The sequence below is a fragment of the Hylobates moloch genome, unplaced genomic scaffold (assembly GCF_009828535.3).
Source record: "Hylobates moloch isolate HMO894 unplaced genomic scaffold, HMol_V3 SCAFFOLD_8, whole genome shotgun sequence".
NCBI classification, from domain to species: Eukaryota; Metazoa; Chordata; class Mammalia; order Primates; family Hylobatidae; genus Hylobates; species Hylobates moloch.
Window position 1 is genome coordinate 81,842,169 of NW_026652283.1, and position 16,773 is coordinate 81,858,941.

General features: G+C 40.3%; 1 protein-coding gene across 7 annotated transcripts in view; it reads left to right on the forward strand.

Moving 5' to 3' along the window:
- SMARCC1 (SWI/SNF related, matrix associated, actin dependent regulator of chromatin subfamily c member 1) overlaps positions 1–16,773 on the forward strand; it is a 203,014-nt gene that overhangs the window by 147,894 nt on the left and 38,347 nt on the right. For all 7 annotated transcript variants that reach the window (XM_032161732.2, XM_032161733.2, XM_058442199.1 and 4 more), the window contains 3 exons: positions 1,853–1,908; positions 4,473–4,587; positions 5,265–5,419. In XM_032161732.2, coding sequence (XP_032017623.1) covers positions 1,853–1,908; positions 4,473–4,587; positions 5,265–5,419 — 326 coding nt within the window. The remainder of the gene's footprint in view (positions 1–1,852; positions 1,909–4,472; positions 4,588–5,264; positions 5,420–16,773) is intronic.

The window sequence follows — 16,773 nt, forward strand, 5'->3', positions numbered from 1 at the left end:
CTAAGAGTTTGGTAGAATTTCCCAGTATAAAACATCTGGACCTGTGTATTTTTAAGTTTTATAGTTATTTCAGTTTTTCTAAGTAATATAAAGACAATTCAGGACCTCTTTTTCTTCTGGAATCAGTTTGATAAAAATAAATTTTTAGTAATTTTCCCATTTGATATAATTTTTAAATTTTACTTGGAATAAAGTTTTTCAGAATATATTATCACTTCCTTTTTGACCTTGTTCTGTCATGATCTTTCATCCATTCCTCATATAGTTTGTTTATGCCATCTCTTTTTTCTTGATCAGTTATATTTATCATTTTTATTCATCATTTGAAAGAACCAATGTTTGGGAATATTAATTCTCTTGTATATTTTTCTAAATCTCTATTGTATTTTTTTCTATTTTCTTTTTTTCCATCCCTACCTTCTATATTGTTTTCTTTTTCCACTGTCTCATAAAGAACATAGAGCTCATAATACTTTGAACCTTTATTTATTTTCTGATTTAAGCGTAAGGCTTTACGTTCTCTGTAATTACTACTTTTACTTCCCACAATTAAGTTTCCATGCATAGAGAAGTTTATTTTTATATTTTAAACATCTAATTTAATTGCATTGTGGTTGGAGAAATTGATCTGTATGGTAGTGGTTATTTGAAATTTGTGAGGACTCACTTTGTGACCTAATTTGTGATCACTATTTTTAAAATGTTGTGTGAGCTTGAAATTAATGTGTATTATTGCCTAATTGGTGGATGTAGAATTCAGCATGTGTACATTTGTACCATCTTTCTGTGTTCATATCTGCTCTATATCTTATCGAGAGGTGTGTTCAAATCCTTTATGATGATGTTTGTCTTTGTTTCTTCCCTGCCACTCTCAGTTTTTGCTTATACGGTTGGTTGGTTGGTTGGTTGGTTGGTTGGTTTGTTTTGAGATGTAGTCTCGCTCTGTGTCCCAGGCTGGAGTGCAGTGGTGCAATCTCAGCTCACCGCAACCTCCACCTCCTTGGTTCAAGTGATTCTCCTGCCTCAAACTCCTGAGTAGCTAGGGCTATAGGTGCACACCACCACGCCTGGCTAATTTTTTTGTATTTTTAGTAGAGACAGGGTTTCACCAAGTTGGCCAGGCTGGTGTCAAACTCCTGACTTTGTGATCCAGCTGCCTCGGCCTCCCAAAGTGCTGGGATTACAGGCATGAGCGGCCATGCCTGGCTGCTTATACAGTTTGACATTAGTTTATTAGGTTCCTAAAAGTATAGAAAATTAATAATTTTCTCATATGTGAAATAATAATTTTCTCATGTAATTTATTGATATGTGCCTCTGTTATACTGTGCTAGTTTGTGTCCTGTCTAGCCAAAATGTTATCCTCTTGAGATTTCAGTGAATATCTGGGTCAGTAGTGTTTCCCCAGTACCTGAGTCAAAATATATACTTGTCAGGCATCTGTTAAATAATAATGAATTATTTTCATTTTGCCTTTACATTTTGATACATACAGAAAATCGAAAATCCTAAGCAGACAGCCTAGTTCACTTCCACCCAGACCTAGAAACAGAGCATTGCCAGCACCCTAGGACCTCCCGTTTCCCAACTGAATCTGCTTTCTATGTAACTCACCCCTTCCCCGTTAACCACTGTTCTGAGTGCTGACACCATAGATCACTTTTCGCCTGTTTTTGAACTTTATCATACAGTGTGTGTTGTTTTGTGCCTGACTTCTTTTGTCAACTGTATGGCTATGATATTCGTATGTATTACTGTATATATTTGTATTTCAGACACTCTCACAGCTGTATAATAATAGCTTTTACCTTTTTCCACATTGGAGTACTTGTTCTTATTCTTTTACTTGTAGAAGGAGCTGAAGAGGAAAAAATGGAAGCCGACCCTGATGGTCAGCAGCCTGAAAAGGTAAAGTCTCACAGCAGTAAAACCACAGATAGCATGCCTTTCAGACCATAATGGTTTGTTTTTTGGGTGTTTTTGAGTCCCTCTTAGGGGACTCTAAATAATTCTATCAGCTACTTGGACTTTGCTGGTTTAAGGTATAGTTCTCACAAGATATAATATAGGACATTTTTCATTTGTTCACTGGGGAGAAGGTATATTCACTCCCTATCCTTTTATATTTTAAACATCTAATTTCATTGCATTAGAAGAAGAAGGAATATGAATTTACCACAAAAGAAGAGGGAATATGAATACACAGTTGGGAATATGAATACAAAAGTTGTGGTTCTTGGCCGGGCGCGCTGGCTCATGCCGTAATCCCAGCACTTTGGGAGGCTGTGGTGGGCGGATCCCAAGGCCAAGAGATCGAGACCATCCTGGCTAACATGGTGAAACCCTATCTCTACTAAAAATACAAAAAAATTAGCCAGGCATGGTGGTGGGCGCCTGTAGTCCCAGCTACTCAGGAGGCTGAGGCAGGAGAATGGCATGAACCCGGGAGAGACGGAGCTTGCAGTGAGCCGAGATCGTGCCACTGCACTCCATCCTGGGCGACAGAGCGAGACTCTGTCTCAACAACAACAAAAAAAGTTGTGGTTCTTGTGAATATCGAATTTTAAGGTTTGAGTCCTATTCTTGTGCCAGAAGAGAATGACAGAATCATAAGTGATTTCCTATGAGGGCTAACTGCCTGCAGAAGAATCTTTAGAAAAGAATGAGAAGATGACATATGAGGTAGGTTTTAAAGAGTAGGTAGAACTATAAAGATTGAAATAGAGGTTAGAAAATCAAAGATTCCCACTAGTTGGGGAGGAGAGACACTAAAGCCAGTGTGTGAAGAGCTTCATAGTAGCCAGTGTGTTAGTGGCTCAATCTCTCTTCTGTAGGAGACTGTAAATGCATGATAGGTGAGGCAGAACAGGAGGTTACAAAGGTCAGGATGTGGGCCTTTGTATTCCTTTTTTTTTTTTTTTTTTTTTTGAGACAGAGTCTCACTCTGTCACACGGGCTGGAATGCAGTGGCGCAATCTTGGCTCACTGCAACCTCTGTTTTCTGAGTTCAAGCGATTCTCCTGCCTCAGCCTCCCAAGTAGCTGGGATTACAGCCATGCGCCACCACATCCAGCTAATTTTTGTATTTTTAGTAGAGACGTGGTTTCACTATGTTGGCCAGGCTGGTCTGGAACTCCTGACCTCAGGTAATCCACCCACCTTGGCTTCCCAAAGTGTTGGGATTACAGGTATGAGCCACCATGCCCAGCCTCTGGGCCTTTGTATTCCTAATACTGTTACTGCACATAGGGAGCAGTCAGTCACTATTCGAGTGAATATATATAAGCCAAGATTGAAGGTCTTGATTATACGTGGTATTCTAAAATTGTATATAGTTAAGGGGAGGGTGAGGGTAATAATGAAATTGATTATAATTCCTGCATTATTCTAAAGACGATATTTGTACTTTACATTTTTTATTTCATTTAATTCGTAAGAGTCTCAGCCGGGTGTGGTGGCTCATACTTGTAGTCCCAGCTACTTGGAAGGTTGTAGGATCACTTGGGAGGCTGGAGGATCACTTGAGACTAGGACTTTGAAACCACCCTAGGCAACATAGGGGGACCCTGCCTCTAAGCAAACAATATAGCCTCATGAAGTCAGTGATAGTCAGTTGCGGTTTTTTCAGTTTCTAAAGCATGATCACTGATGTTCTCTCATGGTTCTTCCTGATATTGGTAGCAGATTGCTGTATTAAAAGAATTTGTCAACTTTTACAGCAGCATTTCAACTTGCTTCTTTGTTGATGGTGTGACATTTAAATGCTCTTAATTCTTTAAATCAGTCAGTAATTATTAAGTACACACACACACACACACACATACACACATATAGTTGTGGTGGTGGTTGTTTTTGAGATGGAGTCTCACTCTTGCTGCCTAGGCTGGAGTGCAATGGCATGATCTTGGGTCACTGCAGTCTACGCCTCCTAGGTGTTCAAGGGATTCTCCTGCCTCAGTCTCCCGAGTACCTGGGATTATAGGTTCCCGTCACCATGCCCGGCTAATTTCTTTTTTGTATTTTTAGTAGAGACGGGTTTTCACCGTGTTGGCCAGCTGATCTCAAACTACTGACCTCAGGTGATCCGCCCGCCTCAGCCTCCCAGAGTGCTGGGATTACAGGCGTGAGCCACCGCCCTGCCTGGCCTGTTTTTAATCAACAAATAATATCAGTTCATTCCCTTCACATTCCTCTGGGCATTGTAACCCTTGCTTTATAGCAGAGTGTGCAGAGAGGGCAGCGACTCTGTGCTTTGGAGGAACATCTTGTGAGCACTCAAGTGTTGAAGTGGTAGAAAGTATTGCTTGGAATTTATTAGTTCTTTTCCAGCTGTTCTCTACAAGTCACTTTTGAATCTAGTCTACTTCTTGCCAAAAATGTTGGAACCTTTTGCTAGTCTAAGATAATTACTCATAAAGAGGTCTGGGGTTTTTTTGCTCACTGCCTGTCCTCTTGTTTTCTATTCCTTTCAGGCAGAAAATAAAGTGGAAAATGAAACCGATGAAGGTGATAAAGCACAAGGTGGAGAAAATGAAAAAAATAGTGAAAAGGAACAGGATAGTGAAGTGAGTGAGGATACCAAATCAGGTAATTTGAGGAAACTCCTTAGATATTATTATGTAAAACTGTGAAAGGCACTGGAGAAATGAAGGTGGTTTATATAGAAATATTTCCTCATTTATTTTGGGTTTGTTTCTTAATGTAACAATAGGTATGTAATTGAGTTTCATTCAGATAGGTACTAATACTAATGCTGGTGGCTACACTTTTTCTCTGTGCTTTTAATATGTAGAAGAAAAAGTTATTCAACAGTATTGAAGTCACCTCACAGACTTCCCATTTCATCTTCTGTGTCAGTTGCTGATACAGCCCATCATGCCTGTCAGGCTTAGAGAAGTAGTCTGTTCTCAGCTTCTGATTTCCTACAGACTCTAGAGTTCTAGAGCATTTCATTGACTGATGAGCAAGTGTGTTGGCCTTAGACTTAGTTCCCCTGAATTTTCCTTTAAATATATATATCCAAGGGACCTCCACATAGAACTTAGCAAAATGATAGGAAAACAAGTGTACTGTTTAGAAAATATGTCCCCAGTAGAGGCAAACCTAAATGCATGGAATGGCTCAACAGAACTGTTAAAAAGAAGAAAAAGGCATTGACATCTCTTTGTCATATCAGTCCTAGTTTGTTTTGGTGGTGGAGGTAAGGAGAAAGATGGATTTTTGAGACTGGGCATGCTAGTAATAAAGCTTTCTGATATTTTCAGAAGAAAAGGAGACTGAAGAGAACAAAGAACTCACTGATACATGTAAAGAAAGAGAAAGTGATACTGGGAAGAAGAAAGTAGAACATGAAATTTCTGAAGGAAATGTTGCCACAGCCGCAGCAGCTGCTCTTGCCTCAGCAGCTACCAAAGCCAAGGTTTGCCCCTGACAGCCCTTTTCCAGTGCTCTCTTAAGACATGAATGGTCGTATTGTTTTTAGTTAATTGGGAACATTTAGTATAAAGAGCTTTGCTCCCAATAGGAGATGACTATTTGCTTGAATGGCATTTCTAGGTTAAGAAATCCACAGGCAGGAGGAGGGTGATAGGAATAGTAGATCCAGTCTAAAGAGTGACTTTTTTCATTCCATTCATTGTACCATTTAGCCTTGTAAAGACTGCAGAGATTGAAGGCAAATTTTAAAGTCTCTTTAAGGAACTGATTATCATTTTGTTTTTAATTTGCCTGCAGAACTTATCTTGGACTATTGTTCCAATAATTTCTACCAGATTGAAATATTTATGATTTTTAAGACAAAAACCTGTTTCCTTGCCTAAATACTTCACCCTGATCTTACAGACTGAAAGGAGAGAGAGACCCTAAAATAGCTCTTTTTCTTCTTGAATTTGCCAGCTTTTCTGGGGGTGGTTTTTTCTATTTATAGTATTAGCTGCAGAGCATATTTAAGAAGACATGAGAATGTTATTTTCCTCTCTGTGTTAATTTAGCATTTTAAGTAATTCTAAACATGAATATGTAAAGTTTTTAAAAATCTTTTCCCCTGTTCTTCATTCTACTTCAGAAGTAGTTTCCTTCCATTACAGGATACCACATTTCAAGAAACAGTGATTACTAGAACATTGCTAATCATTTTATTTTGAACTGTTCTTGATCTTTTAATAAAGATGCTTTTTCATGGTCTTTAATTCCCCAAGTCATTCAGCTACTGTGAACTACTTCTCTAAGTGTTTAATCTGATGTGATGAACCAATTCAAACTACAAGATTACTGTTTTGAATGCCCACCCATCTGACATAGATAGAGACAATGGAGGTTAGGGAGGTGTTTACAGGCCTCAGCAAATGTTCAGTCAACCCAGACAGTTACTCTGGCTGATCATTGTTGTTATACTAACTCGAAGTCCTACAAGTTTATACTACCTGCCCTTTTCCTAATAACTAAAACTAGCTAATACTTCCTAATAACTAAAATTAGCTAAAGAATCAGAAAGATATCTCCTGACTGATTCTTTAGCTAATTTTAGTTATTCTATCTCCCCTACATCCCCCTCACCTCTGGGAAGTTTTGAGGCACATGCTTGCTTAAATGACGGCTAATATAACTTGACTCTTTTTCACCATTTGTCTAGTTTTGCTCTTTCATTGCAAACATCTTTTTTAGTGTGTCTTCTGCTACCCTGGAGTGTTTGGGCATCTCTTTGTCTCTGAGCTGCTCCAGTTCTTACTGTAATACTGTCATTAGGTGTTTTAGAGACCTTAAGGATTATCATGGTCATAGTCTGTCACGTTTATACATATATATATGTTTTGTTTTGTTTTTTTGTTTTTTTGTTTTTTTGTTTTTTTTGAGACAGTCTCACTCTGTCCCCCAGGCTGTAGTGCAGTGGTATAATCTTGTCTCACTGCAACCTCTGCCTCCTGGGTTCTAGCGATTCTCCTGTCTCAGCCTCCCAAGTAGCTGGGATTACAGGCATCCACCACTATACCCGGCTAACTTTTGTATTTTTAGTAGAGACAGGGTTTCGCCATATTGGTCAGGCTGGTCTTGAACTCCTGACCTCAGGTGACTCACCTGCTTCAGCCTCCCAAAGTGCTGATATTACAGGCATGAGGCACCATGCCCGGCCTCTCGCATTATAAATGAGGAGCTAGAGGCGGAGAGGGCTTTCTCCTTTGTGCCCTTCCTCAGTCTTCAAACCTGCAACCTCAGCTCATTTTTGACTCCTGGTTCCTTCATTTTCTATAGCTATTCAGCCAGCAAATTCTTCATGGTGCTTTAGATCACCTGCTAATGTTCAGCTGCTCACTCAGGTCAGCATCCCTTAATCTTTTGCCTGTCTCCTCAGTCCCATTCTCTAACCCGCAGCCAATGTAATCTTTTTGCTTTTTAACTTGTTCTTAAGTATAACTCACATTCAAATAAATGGACATACTTAAGCCTACAGCTTTTTGAATTTTTGACAAACTGAGCCCACCCGTGTCACAAGCATCCATTTCAATAAACAACATTACCAGCCCTTCCAGAAGCTTCCTCTTATTCCAGTTACTTTGCCTTCCCTGGAGAGTAATCACTAGTCTGTCTCACTACACCGTAGATTAGTTTCTCCTTTTTTTTTTTTTTTTTAACTTCTTATAAATGGAATCCTACATTATGCACAGAAATCTTTAAAAATGCAAATAGGAGCATGTTACTTTCTTCAGTAACCCCCCTATCTCTCTCTGGCTACGATTTCAAACTCTTCAGTAGAGAATTTAGGATTTTTCTATAATCAGGGCCCTACTTAGTTCTCAACCCTCATTTCTTACCTGTCCTTCCTGACCTGTTTCTTGTAGTTCTGCCAAACAGAATTTATTCTTTTATCTCTAAGCTTTTTCGGACATTCTTTTCTTATAGAGCATGGTTTTTTCTTCCTATTATTTCTCCTCTTTTTAAATTTTTTTGTAGAGACTGGATTTTGCCATGTTTCCCAGGCTGGTCTGGAGCTCTTGGGCTCAAGAGATTTGCCCACCTTGACTTCTCAATGTGTCAGGATTACAGGCGTGAGCCACCTCACCTGGCCAGTTTCTCCTCTTGATACCACTGTGCTATGCTTCAGTATATGTTGCCATAGGAAGAACTAAAATGGTAGATTACCTTTTAAAAGTTTCATGAGGCTGGGTGCAGTGGCTCATACCTGTAATTACAGCACTTTAGGAGGCCAAGGCAGGAGGATCACTTTTGCTCAGGAGTTCAGGACCAGCCTGGGCAGCATAGTGAGACTCTATCTCTACAAAAAATATATATATTTTTTTAAGTTTCACAAATGCTTCATGATGTTTTCCTCTGGCCTCATAGCTGTTACTATGTGCAACTTTGGGCACAAAGATTTGTCTGGTATACACTACTGATTATCTTACAATAGCTTGACTCCTTCAATGCAGAGAAACTACTTTTATGGATCATTTGGCCTGCCCCTTCACTATTCCATACAAAATTTAAAAGGTGTCCAAAGAAGAATTTCTCTCCAGGTCATTGAACTTTCACTCCCTCGTCATCAGTCACTCTTCCTTCTATTTACTAGGAGCTCATATCTTCATTCTCAAAACACCTAGGTTTCCCCCTGAGTTATGAAAGTATACAAATGCTCATGCTGCACGACTTGGCACATGTGAACCCTTCAGTGCCACTTACAGTTGGGATCTGATAAATTTGATAGCACACATAATCATTTTCAATCATTCATGGTAATTAAGGGGGTAAGGAATTCACTTAAATTACTATAATTAATATATAACTTATGTAGCCAATCCAAGTTTCTCTTATTCTCATTTTCTTCTTCTGTGTCTATAAACAGCTTTGTTATTAAAAGTTTTCCTTAAAAATCTTTTGTCATACTGACATGGAGTGATAATTAGAGGTTCTAGATCTATCTCCTGAACAGATGAGGTGGCATGTTTTATGGCTTCTGTTATTGTCCCCTGAAAGGTTCTTCAAGAGCATGTCCATTTTTTCATTGCACCTGCTGACAAGCTGTGAATTGTCTCAACTAAAGGAGTGGTGTGTGGGTGTAAGCAGAAGTACCATTGTTTGGGTGGTCTGGATCCTTTCCATGTGGGTCTTTAGGCTTACAGCAGAAGGAAGGCCCCAGAACTATTGCCAGGATAAACCATAAATCCCCCATATTAGAGCATGTTCTCTTTTTGTCAGCAATAGTAGGTTCAGTTCTTCCAAGAAAGCAGAGATCACATTTTCTTAAAACCACAGATACTTCATTTGAATTTATTCTACAAACCACCCCATATACACGTTTTCCAAAATGGCGAAAGTAGGTTTGTATTCGTGGCAACATGGTAATTGGGTATTAGCTCTGGGACAACGGGAAGACTCTTACCCCCCAGAAATGTCTCATAACTTGATGCATTGTTTCTGCAATTTCTCATTCTTTTCTTTCTCTCTCTCCTCTCTTTCTCTTTCATTCATTCTTGCTTTTTTCTCTTTCTCTCTCCTCTCTCTTTTTCTTTCTCTCACTCTCTTGCTTGCTTGCTTGCTTTGTCAGGGTCTTGCTCTGTCACCCAGGCTAGAATGCAGTGATGTGATCGCAGCACACTGTAGCCTCCATGTCCTGGGCTCAAATGAGATACTTTCACCTCAGCCTCTCAAGTAGCTGGTTCCACAGACTTGTGCCACCACACTCAGCTAATTTTAAAATTTTTTGTAGAGACGGGGTCTCCCTGTGTTGCCCAGGCTGGTGTCAAACTCCTGGTGCCAAGGAATCTGCCCACCTCAGTCTCCCAATGTCCTGGGATTACCGGTGTCAGCTACTGCTTCCAGCATGAAACTCTTTCTGGAGGTGTGAAAATTGTCATTGTGTACTTTAGTCACAAGGCATTAACAGACAAGGGTTGATTGAAATTCATTTACACTAAGCATGTTGATCGTTGTTACCATACCTTAATAATCCTCTCAATGTGTCAGGAAAAAATAGCCCATTTGATCATTTTGCCTACAGTTAGTCCTGTTCAGTTTCGTTTTTATAGGACTACATAGAAACTACTTCTGTTCTACTCATTGGAATTCATGCTTTGTAATGCAAAATTGGCCTCAACCCTATTCCAGCTGGATTATTGCTTCTCATTAATCATTTATCTCCGGTTGTTTCTCCTATGTTCCATATATCAGGGGTCCCCAACCCCAGTGGCCTGTTAGGAGCTAGGCCACACAACAGGAGGTGAGTGACAGGGCAAGTGATAGCAAGCATTACTGCCTGAGTTTTGCCTCCTGTCAGATCATTGGCGGAATTAGATTCTCATAGGAGTGCAAACCCTTTTGTGAACTATGCATGCAAGGGATCTAGGTTGTGTGCTTCATATGAGAATCTAATGTCTGATGATCTGAAGTATAACAGTTTCATCCTGAAACCACCCCCCACCCCCACCCTGCCCCGTGGAAAAATTGTCTTTCACCCTCTTCGATGAAACCGGCACCTGCTGCCAAAAAGGTTGGGGACTGCTGCCGTATATCTTCTGTGGCACCATTCCAGACCTCATCATTCTTCTCAGGCTCTATAAAGCCAATGTGCGAAAGGTTGGGCCTCTCCCTGTAGCTTCTGCTTGGAACACCCTGGTCATCACTGTTGCCAGACCTTTCAAGAATCCATAATCTGAGCATCAGCAATATTCCTGTTTCAGTTATTTATTGCTATGTAACCGATATAACTACCCTTGAAGTTAGTCGTTTAAAACCTCAGTCATTTTCTTATCTGTCATGATACTGCAGTGAGGAACTTGGGCAGGCTTAGCTGGCAAAATGTGCTCCATGTCGCATTTACTAGAGTCACTCAGGACTGCCTCATCGCTGGGCTATTACAGAGGGCCAGAGACAACTTCATTTATATGCCTATGCCTAGGCTGAGATGGCTACCATCATTCTCTATACATCCTTTCTAAGAAGCCGGTGTAAGGTAGTCTCAGGAGTAGTTGGACTTTTTACAAAGCTTAGAACTTTGAGAGAAGAATGTCACAAGCAGCAAGGAGGAGGATCTGCCAGTCTCTTATGACTTGGAACCCCAAACTGACACAGCATAATTTCTGCCCTACTCTACTGGTCAAATGTTCTGTCCAAATTCAAGGTAAGGGGACACAGAGCACAGCTCAAGGTAGAAGATGTGCCACCTTAACCCTTCACAGTCTACTCTCTTGTCATAAATTGTACACCTTTCCCCCACTGAAAAATAGATCTCTCATGGCTTTATCTCATTATGATATCAAGCTGAGGTTGGAGGTCTCGGATCTTATGTAAATCAGGTCCACATGCAGATGAGGCTCTTTAGGAGTGGTTCCTATTTACAGCTTCTTGAATGCTGATACTATAATTTGAAGATTTTCTGGACTAGTATAACAGGGGTGAGACATATCAAGGTTAACTGCACTCTGTTCAAGGAAGGTTTGAATTGGAGACACAGAGCAGTCATAGTTCATGGCAAATTTGAAATCTAGCCAGGCACACATTTCCAGTTCCTTCATCAGGGCCCAGTCCTACTTGCAGAATTGTTATCCACAGTTTGACTTCACCCTCTGGGCTTTCAGTTTTTTCTTCTGAGTCTTTTTCCTTTTCCATTAAAAAATTAGCAGTTTTGCACTGATTGGCTGTCTTGGCCTGCATTCTACTTGTTGCAGGCCCAGTTTATGTTCTTTGTACTTCAGTTCAAGGTGTTACAATTTTTTAAGAACTTTGTGGGATTTCTGTGTTTAAAATGTAATTCTCACTTTGGGAGGTCGAGGTGGGCGGATCATTTGAGGGAGGTCAGGAGTTCAAGACCAGCCTGGCCAACATGGTGAAACTCCATGTCTACTAAAAATACAAAAATTAAGCCAGTCATAGTGGCACGTGCCTGTAGGCCCAGTTACTTGGGAGGCTGAGGCACGAGAATCACTTGAACCTGGGATTTCAGTGAGCTGAGATCACGCCACTGTATTCCAGCCTGGGGACAGAGTGAAACTCTTGTCTCAGAAAAATTTAAAAAAAAAGTAATTCCCATTAGACAAAAGCCACACCTATGTTTTCTTGCCTACATAGTTCCCTTTTTGCCCTAGTCTTAGTTAAGATGTTATGAGAACAAAGCCCTTAATTTTTAGATCCCTTTTTGTCTAGTTGGAGGGATCTTAGATTTGTAGCTTCAGTAATGATGATGCAAAGAAGCTGAGAGGTGAACTAGTAGAGGTGATACAGAAAACTAGTTTAAAACTAGGGACAATGTTGGAAACAAATACTTCAGCACAGTGATATGAACTAGGCAGAAAACAAAAGCAGAGGCAGTTATTCCTGAAAGGTCATAAAGAGCTTGGTTAGGAAATAGTGGGACAAGTAGTGTCCAAACATGGGGCTTCAGAAAGAAAGGAAAGAGTGTTGTAAGCAGAATAAAAATAAATATTGGCTGTGTGAAAACTTTCTGAATTTGATGAAAACTTTAACTTACAGACCTAAGAAGCTCAATGAAAGAATATATATATATATATATATATATGAGACATGCTATAAAGATGTTTAGACCCAGCACAGTGGGTCACACCATAATCCCAGCACTTTGGGAAGCTGAGGCAGGAGGATTGCTTGAGGCCAGGAGTTAGAGACCAACCTGGGCAACAGAGAGAGATCCTGTCCCTACAAAAAGTTTTTAAAGTTGGCCAGGCATGGTGGTGTAATGCCTATAATCCTACCTACTCGGGAGGCTGAGGCAGGAGGATCTCTTGAGCCGAGGAGTTTGAGGTTACCGTGAGCTGTGATCTCACTGGTGCACTTCATCCTGGGCAACAGTGAGACGCTGTCTCAAAAAAACATCTAAAAGATGCTTAGAGGCCCTCATGTCTGGTAGAAAGGTCTAAGGCATATACTCAAGACTCTTAGAAGTCCTACTATAAATACCATTCAAAAAGTTTTATAGCTGCACCTTGAGCTCTTTACCCTGAGGTCATCCTTTGCTGGTAGTGCTCTGGATTGGATCTTTCTTCCAAAGCCATTTCTTAGCTTCAGACTCTTGCTGGAAAGGAACCAGAGATGAGAAATAATGTTTTATTCAAATCCCACTTTTTCATATTTCCTCTAAATTCTGCCTGAAAACCTAATAGTTGCTTCTTTACTTCCATGCTCTTCTAGCTGCTTACAATAAAATAGAAAAAGAATTTTTCCATGGCCTGGAAATGCCCCAGCCATATCCATAAGTTTATTAATTACCCTTTCTATTTCCACATGACTAGAGATGATGGTGTTTCCAAAAGTTGTGCTACTAGATAATAAAGATCTATTTCTTCAACCTTCAATACTAGTTTCCTCTCTGTACTTTATTACCTACTGATGGTTTTCTTAAAGCCCTTTCAGCTTGCACCCACTACGTGGTCCCAAAGCCAAAGAGAAACATTTTAGGTTTCTGTTACAAAAGCTCCCCATTTCCAGATACCAAATTATTTTACAAAAGCAAAATTGAGTAGTTTAAAACATAACAATTTTATTAAATCTCATGATTTTGTTAAATTTTAACACCAAACAGCTGGGCAATTCTGCTACATATATCAACTGAGTCATTTAGTAGTATTAACTTCATAGGTAGGTTTATGTAGAAGGTCTGAGATGGCTTCATTAAAATCCTAGTCCTTGGCAGGGGTAGCTGAGGTTTTTTTCCGCTCCATGTAGTCTCAGAATTTCCCCTTGTGGTCTTTCCAGCAGGGTGATCATACTTTGTACATGGCAACCTGAGACTCCCAGAGAGAACATTCCAAGAAACAGGACATGAAAGTTTCCAGGATTGTAAGGCCTGGGCTTAGAAAAGGCTACTACTGATTTTTACTGGGCAAGGCAGAGAGCCTGTCTTGATCTGCCTCTTAATGAAATAAAGGCCAGTGAACTTGTGACTATCTTTAGTCTACCACAAGTCCCTTCTAAGAATTACCCAGGAAGGTATCCACTCAAGTATCAATTATTCCAAAGATGCATTGAAAAATAACTAATGGGCATTTGGGTTTGGAATTTTAATTTTTAGTTCCAGCTCTGCCATTTACTTGTCTCTTTTTCCTTTTTCCTTTTTTTTTTTTTTTTAAAGACGGGGTCTCGCCAGGCACGGTGGCTCACGCCTGTAATCCCATCACTTTGGGAGGCTCAGTCAGACAGATCACGTGAGGTCAGGATTCAAGACCAGCCTGACCAACATGGTGAAACCCCGTCTCTACTAAAAATATAAAAATTAGCCGGGCTTGGTGGCGGGTGCCTATAATCCCAGCTATTCAGGAGACTGCGGCAGGAGTGTCACTTGAACCTGGAAGGCGGAGGTTACAGTGAGCCGAGGTCATGCTACTGTACTCCAGCCTGGGCAACAAATCTAGACTCTGTCTCAAAAAAAAAGGACGGGGCCTCGCTCTGTCACCCGGGCTGGAAATGCTGTGGCAAGATCACAGCTCACTGCAGCCTCAAACTCCCAGACTCATGTGATCCTTCCTCCTCAGCCTCCTGAGTAGCTGGGACTATAGGAATGTGCTATCACGCCTGGCTAATTTTTTAAATTTTTTTGTAGAACGGGGTCTCATTATGTTGCCCTGGTCTCAAACTCCTGGCCTCAAGCGATTTTCCTGCCTCAGCCTTCCAAAACACTGGGATTACAGATGGTAGGCAATTGCGCCTGGCCTGTTTTCAGTGGACTTCTTGGTAGTACAAATGTTTTTAATTTGATGAGGTTCAACCTAATTTTCAATTTTCTCTTTTATCATTTGTGCTTTTTACATGTCTTGAAATCTTTGGCTTAACCTAAGATCATTTAGATATACTTTGTTTTTTCTTCTAAGAATTTTTTAGTGTATACTTTTATATTTAGATCTGTGATCCACTAAGTTAATTTTTGTGGGTGGTGTGAGATAGGAGTCCAAATTCATTCTTTTGTATTTGGATATTCAGTTTTCCCAGCTCTATTTGTTGACCTACCCCAACCCGCTTTTAAACTTTTATTATGGAAGTATTAGAATATATATAGAAGTAGGCTAGACATGGTGGCTCATGCTGGTAATCCCAGCACTTGGGGAGGCCGAGACAGGCAGATCATTTGAGCTTGGGAGTTTGAGACTAGACTGGGCGACCTGGCAAAACCCTGTTTCTACCAAAAATACAAAAGTTAAGTGGGTGTGGTGGTGTGTGCCTGTAGTCCCAGCTACTTGGGAAGTTGGTCTTCCTTTTTTCCTTTCTTTTTTTAAAACTGTAAAAATAAAATAAAAATAAGGGATTTTGCCATGTTGGCCAAGCTGGTATCAAACTCCTGGCCTCAAGTGATCCACCCACCTCGGCTTCCTGAAGTGCTGGGATTACAGGCACGAGCCACAGCGCCGGCCCGGACTTTGTCTTTAAAAAAAAAAAAAAGAATATATACAACATATACAGAAGTAGACAAAGTAGTAAAATAGTCTCTGCATACATATTATCTAGCTTTGGTTATCAACGTCTTACCAGTCTTGTTTCATTTGTCTCAATTTATTTTATTTTTTGAGAAAGCGTCTTGCTCTGTTGCCTAGGCTGGAGTGCTGTGGCACGATCTTGGCTCACCACAGCCTCTGCCTCCTGAGTAGCTGGGATCACAGGCGTGTGCCACCGCATCCAGCTTTTTTGTGTGTGTGTTTTTAGTACAGACAGGGTTTTACTGTGTTGGCTAGGCTGGTTTTGAACTCCTGGCCTTCTGTGATCCACCTGCCTTTCCAAAGTGCTGTGATTATAGGCGTAGGCATGAGCTTCTGTGCCCAACCTCAATTTATTTTTGAATCATCGCTTGCTCTATAAACTCAGAGTTTCTTAGGTTGGGTCTGTGACTTTTGAATCTAGGGTCTTTATCTTTTTCTGGTATTACATTACTTGGGCTAGAACACATACCTCAGTAGCATGTGTAGGAAGTGAACTTTTTAGTCCTTGATTTCAGGAATGTCTGTTCTATATTCACACTGTTACACTTTGCTATACAGGAAATTCTAGTTTGAAATTCATTAGCCCTCAGAGTTGAAAGGCATTTTACATTGTTTTCAAACATCTCATTTCACTTTTAAGAAGTCTGATACAGTCCAATTTTTTGGGTAACCTGTTTTTTTTTGGGAGGGTGCCTTTCTGAAAGCTTGTAGGATTTTCTGTGTCTTGTGTACTTAAAATTTCAGTAATGTTTCTTGCTGTGGATCTTTTTAATTTTTTTGATACTTGCTGCCTCTTTTATTTTATTTTATTTTTTATTTTTTTTGAGATGGAGTCTTGTTCTGTCACCAGGCTGGAGTGCAGTGGAGGGATCTCGGCTCACTGCAACCTCTGCCTCCTGGCTTTAAGCGATTCTTATGCCCCAGCCTCCCGAGTAGCTGGGATTACAGACGTGCACCACCATGCCCAGCTAATTTTTTAATTTTTAGTAGAGACAGGGTTTTTGCTGTATTGGCCAGGCTGGTCTCGAACTCCTGATCTCATGTGATCTGCCCACCTAGGCCTCCCAAAGTGCTGAGATTACAGGCGTGAGCCACCACGGCTGACCAATGACCTGCAGTTTTAAAAGGAAATATTTTGGTATTATTTTATTGAATAACACTTGAGGACTCTCTTTCCACCTACTGCTCCCCCCACCAAGTTCCTGCATAAATCTCAAAAAAAAAAAAAAATACCGGAAACATTTTCTTTCAAACCAGCTGAGTTCTAGGAGTCATATTTTCATAAAAATAGACCAGAAATTGATAACATTATTATCTTCAAAGGAAGAGTTACTGATGTATAGCTGACAGAAGTTAGGGGGAG